The sequence below is a fragment of the Simochromis diagramma genome, unplaced genomic scaffold (assembly GCF_900408965.1).
Source record: "Simochromis diagramma unplaced genomic scaffold, fSimDia1.1 OVJJ01000293.1, whole genome shotgun sequence".
In the NCBI taxonomy this organism is placed as follows: domain Eukaryota; kingdom Metazoa; phylum Chordata; class Actinopteri; order Cichliformes; family Cichlidae; genus Simochromis; species Simochromis diagramma.
In genome coordinates, this window is record NW_024386801.1 from 23,028,918 (window position 1) to 23,034,917 (window position 6,000).

Consider the following 6,000-nt stretch of genomic DNA (forward strand, 5'->3'; position numbering starts at 1 on the left):
ATGCTGATCCACACAGGTATGCACACAGGTGTACACACGGGTATTCACAGACGCGGACTACAGCTTTCTTGGCTGCTGCCTCAAAGCACATTGTGCGCTGTCTATCTTGCGTGCTGCACAATATCGTTTGTTATTTAGTATCTACTGATATCTACTGCTAGCTAGTTTATTGTGATGGTGCCGTTTTTTTTATTTATTATGTTGCTCTTTGTTGTTTGCTTTCTCTTCTGTTTTTTTTCTCCATACAGGTGACCCAGGAGTTTTGTTCTTTTTTTTTTTTTTTTTTTTCTTTCTTCCCCCCCTTCTCACCGTCTCTTCTCCCATTTGGTTTTCTTTCTCTCCCTCTCTTTCTTTCATTCTTTCTCCCTGTCCTATCCTCCAGTCATGTCTGTCCCGTTTGTAGCAACTGAAAATAAAATAAATTCATAATTATAATAAAGGTCAATCAAATGGACCAATATGGCAAGGCCATGACGATCCACTTGGTAAAATAAATCCGCTTGGCATCTTTCTTGGCCTTAAGACAACAATTCTGATGGCCATAGATCCAAACGGGACACAAAAAAAAAAAAAAAAAAAAAAAAAATGAACAAAAAAAAAAAAAAAGCCATTTATGTCCACTGTGAGTGACCATCTTTGAATAGAGGCGGTGGTTTACGACACCAACTGTCTGCTATCTATAATCCAGTTTTGAGATCCCTTCCCAGACACCTTTACGCCCACTCACATTCTGGGCCATCTTACCTCAGGAAATCACATGATAGGGTGGGGCCAGGTTTCACAATGAGCTCACCCGAAACCCTGGCTGATTGTGACCCACACCCAGTTTCACACCTTGGCTCAGGCGATTAGAGGATCATCAGGGGGGTCCTTTTGTCCCTCTTTGGGGGGAAACTCCCACTGGGTTTAAATCTTGGACTCTCCACCATTTGACCCTAGAACTGAAGAAGCTTCTCGGATGAGAGGTGAAACGTCTTCAAGCAACTTAAAGAAATCCAGGCGCTTTTCTTTCCAAGCTCCTTTGACTACGATGACCTGGAACACTGAGAACCTTCACAGACTCTTGACAGAGTGCTGAATTTTTCTCTGAAGAAAAACCTAGGGCAGTTGTTCTTTTCTTCAATTAGTGATGAATCGTAAGATGTTCTAGCTTTACAGAGGGCTTTTTTATGGTGTAACAACTATAGCAACAATTTTGTAAGATGTGCATTTTAGAGTTACACCAGGGACTGAAATACTTCTGATGTGTGTCTTTCTTTTCAGAGGAGCTGCAGTATCAGAGTCGTATGCGGAAAAGATGTAAAACTATCAACAAGATAATCAGCCTCTCTGGGAGTACAGTTCAGGTAGCTGCTTTGCACTGTATTGGCACATTATTGGCACATGGCATTGAGCCCTTCAGCCTCTAGGGGCTGATAGTGGACTGTCAGACTTATTTATTTACTCATGATTCAACAGTTCCACAGTCCCACGGCATCTGAAGCATGCCAGTTTTAAAGCCCATGCCCCCTCCCCCCAGATGTAAATCACACTGCAATGGAAACTTGAAGCAAAGGAGGCCCTTTCCGATTGAATGTACCTATAAATCACCACCCTTATCCACACGGGCTAGATGATCCAGACTGACAGACAGAGCAAGGGAGAAGCAAAAGGACAGATATGCATTTACACAGCCTTATTTCACATAATAGTAAATGAAATGTTATTTAAAAACAATATTCTCCTTCAGTGTATCTGCATTACCGTAGCGCTTTTCTATTCACACTGTCCATTACTGGACAGTATCTCAAAATTTCATGGTAAAATGAAGACAGCCATAGTGGTAGGTGTAGTTGTACAGTGAAAGAATTGTTTTTAAAGAGGAGGGCTGAGAGAGGAGCTCGAGAAGATGTAGAGGGTGAAGATAACAATGTTTCTGTGGCACTCAGAGCAGTGACCAATTTGTCCTGAAAGTTGACGTATTAGAAGCAGGAAAAATAGACAAGCTTAAGGATTTGAGTGATTTTGACAAGGCTTACTTGTGATGACTAGATCAACGGTCCCCAACCCCTGGGCCTCGGACCGGTACCGGTCCGTGAGTCGTTTGGTACCGGGCCGCGAGAGTTGAGGCTCAGGTGTGAAATGTATGGTTTTCAGGGTTTTTATCGGTTTTCAGCGTTATTTTGTTATCATTTTTATCGTTAACTCGGTTTTCCTGGGTCTTTTCACGTGTGTTATGAATAAATCTTCTTTTTTTCGGTATCGGTACTAGTTTTATTTTGTTGTATTTATCCGCGACACCTTAAAGGCCGGTCCGTGAAAATATTGTCGGGCATAAACCGGTCTGTGGTGCAAAAAAGGTTGGGGACCGCTGGACTAAATGATTGTATCAGAGCATCTCCAGAACTACAGTTGTGGTATAATATCCATCAAAAGTAGTCCAAGGAAGGAAAAGTGGCAAACCAGTGATAAGATCAACCAAGGCTCAACAACACATTTAGCGAGCGAAGGCTAGTCCATGTGGTCCAGTTCAACAAATGAGCTATTGTAGTTCAAATTGCCGAACAAGTTAGTAGTTGTTCAGCCCTAAACCTTTCCAGACTTTTCTTTCATCTTCTGTTAAGTCTACCAGTGATCCATGACAGAAAACGAACAAAAACTATTGCAAGGCCTCCCCTCAGTTGAATGGACTCATTCAGTTAAATTCAACTTTATTTCTATAGCACTAAAACACAACAACAATTGTCTCAAAGCCCCTTATTATGCAAGTTAACATTTACTCATGTTTATTGACTCATGTTCTGCATCTATAAGAATTAATGATGTGTACTGAGTGGATTCATCTTCAGTTGTAGTTTTACAAGACTCTCATTGACACTGTTGGTTTCTAAAATCTGGTGAACTGCATTCACTAACTGCTAACTAGAAAGAAGTGTATGAGTCACTGACATAATTCATATGATTTTAGATAACTTATAATGTACACAGGGATCTGAGATCATAAAAAGCAATATCAAACAGTAAATTCAGACTGTTATCAAGTAAACAGTATGATATCGTTACCAAGACATTAAACCATAAATAAGAGTGACAGTTTCCTTGACTACCCTATAGCATACTCAAATCACTTATGTGTCATTAGCCCACTGGATGCTACTTTGCTCCTCTCTGTTATGCCTCTGATCTGACATCTTATTACTGTGGAGAGTTGACACAGCATGCACAGTAACATTGAGCACATAACAGCCACATAGCAGAGATAGCACTCCAGTCTGACTAGCACTGGAGGCACTAGATATTTTCAAGCAACCTTTCCATGACTACAGAAGCAAATGTTGCTTTTCATAACTGGCATTCTTTGCATTTTGAAACTCACAGCTGCAGTTTGTTAGTATGACTACTTCTTTCAGTATAAGTGATTGTAACAGTAAAGATTAGATTTAAATTATTTATTTATTGAGTACCCAATCACAGCAGAAGTCATATCTATGCACTGGTGGTCTGGTTCAAATGTTTATAAGTAAGGAAACTGAGGAAACTGAGATTTGTCTGTGGAAAAAAAGTATTTTATGCATAAATGGATGTGTAATGAATTCCAAGCCTTACAGTACACCACAATTAAATGTGTCAACTGCAACTGAATGTTCTTGCAAGTAATGCCAAGTCAGAATTCTGCTTGGTCTTGATGTGTACAAGCATACAGGCACTCATGCCAACCTTACACAGGCTGCAAAGTCAACTCCACCCCCGCCCCCTGTCCGTGTTCTCATCAGGAGAGTAAGCATAGACATGCAATCTGTATGTTTGCATGTGCATGAGAAAGTTTCATTTAATCCTAGATTCATTTTACTGCATTTTAAAGAGCCCCAGAGAATCACCAGAAGGACACAAGAAAGGACACAAGAACATCCAATAAATGGTATGGACCCCACAAGTTTTGATTTCAACCTCAGAGGAGTAACAGAAGACTTTCTCTTTACTGCAGTTTGCATGAAGTCCATTGATAAATAAAAGCTATTCCTCATAACTTTACTGTCTATGGCTTTTTTTTTTTTTTAAAGGTATTCTTAATTTCAAATGAAAATACATGTGACTGATACACATGTACACAAACACACTTAGTCTTACCTACCTGTGCAGAAGCCTGTATAGCTGCCATGCAGATCTCTCAGAGTACCATTCCAAGTAAAGTGATTCTGGCCATAAACAGACATTGTAACTGCTTCCACTGATTTCTGTTAACAGCTGCCCTGTTTGTCTGGTTATTTATTTGTCAGTCTAATCCACATACGCTGGGATCTAAATGAAAAGATGGGAAATAAAAAGAGATTCTTTCCCTTCCTTTCTTGTTTTCTCCTCTGACTTGGTGTTAGTGTGAAGGAAACTTAGTGTAGTGTGCACTACTGGAGGTAGAGGGTGTGGAGTCAGTAGCACTCATAAGCGCCTGATTGGGTGCCCTTGTGCCCTTCTGTCTTTTGACTGCTGTTGGTTAGTAGCCTAAATGTGAAACAACATACCAGTATGTGCAAGAGGACAGGTGGGGTGAATATATATAGTGTGTGTGTGTGTGTGTGTGTGTGTGTGTGTGTGCACGTGTGTGTGTACCTGCATTACTTATACATGCTGATTTTCCACACTCACACTGAGGATACCCACCTCTGTCTCTGGAGAGAGGTGGGGAGATGATCATTACATATATATATGTGTGTGTGTGTGTGTGTGTGTGTGTGTGTGTGGTGTGTGTGTGTGTGTGTGTGTGTGTGTGTGTGTGTGTGTGTATACATTTTTGCTTTCCTTTTTTTTATCATTATTTCTAGACATTTGAATAAAATTTGCTATACATGCTGCACGCTTTTCATTCAAACCATTCAAGACCCTTGGATAAATTTGTTGCAAGAGCTTTCAAGGTTTTTCTTCCAAAGGCGTTTTAATTGATCTCACACTCTCAACATTAGATTTCAGGATTGTAGCCTTTACCTTCTGGGCTTTTAGGATTGCATGTCTTACTTGGTCTGTTCCTCATTTTTCTGCAGTTATATTTTTTACACCAGGCTTTAGGGTTAAAGGTTGTTCAAGCTGAATTTGTTGTTTCTTTTCAGCATGATATTTTCTTACTCTTTCCCTTGTTTGTTCCCTTATATAAGCCCATCATTTCCGGTCTTTCACTCAAGTTCCTTCTCTGACTTCTTTCTTTCTGTTGTGTTTCTCTGCAGCTTTGAGTGAGCAGTCTTACCCAGGATGGCATTACCTTGGCCTACAGTAACACTGTGAGATTTCTTGGAGTTGTTTGTGATCAGGATATGTCCTTCAGTGCGCACATTAAATAAATGTGTAGGACTTTCTTCCCTTGTGCATTTCTTCTATGCACAATATCTCTAACATTAGAAACATCCTTCAGTGATGCTGAAAAACTAGTTCATATGTTTATTATTTCTAGGCTAGACTACAGTGGTCCCTCGCTAAAACGCGGTCTCCCTTCTCGCTGTTTCATGGATTTTTTTTGTGCAATTTTGCATGCTTTTTTTTTTTTTTTGTACATCGCATTGTGTTCTGCGTCCTGATTGGCTGTAGACCATTGTGAATCAATCTCATGGCATGTCTCCTGTACAGTACAGAATGCATTCAGCTTTTCAAATTTACATAAATCTTCGATCATTAGCAGTGCGACTCTGAAGTGCTGTACTGTATGTTTGTAAGTTTTCTCCCCAACAAACAACAACAATGTCGACGAAACATTTTGCATCGTCAAAGGCAACCGCAGGTGCCTTTGGTTTCATTCTATAATACTGGACTTATTTTTCTACGAAGTTTTGAACTTTGAGAGTGTTTAAACAAGAGAGAAAAGTGTGAAAATGTTCCTGCCTGTCTGAGAAAAGTGTATAAAGTGTGCAGTGAGGGGTTTTACAGCCTTAAAACATCTATAATAATTGTAAAAAATAAAGTTGGATACTTCGCGGACTTCACCTATTGCAAGTTATTTTTTAGAACGTAACTCCCGCGATAAACGAGGGACCACTGTAC

The 6,000-nt window shown here is 40.0% G+C and overlaps 1 protein-coding gene across 3 annotated transcripts in view; it reads right to left on the reverse strand.

The window, feature by feature from the left end:
- LOC120730308 (cytosolic carboxypeptidase 4) overlaps window positions 1–4,480 on the reverse strand; it is an 80,783-nt gene extending 76,303 nt beyond the window's left edge. The window contains exon 1 of one of the 3 annotated variants that reach the window (XM_040026605.1): window positions 4,112–4,480. In XM_040026605.1, coding sequence (XP_039882539.1) covers window positions 4,112–4,193 — 82 coding nt within the window. In that variant the 5' untranslated portion in view covers window positions 4,194–4,480. The remainder of the gene's footprint in view (window positions 1–4,111) is intronic. The other 2 variants (XM_040026604.1, XM_040026603.1) reach the window with 2 other exon arrangements.
- Between the last annotated feature and the right edge of the window lie 1,520 nt (window positions 4,481–6,000).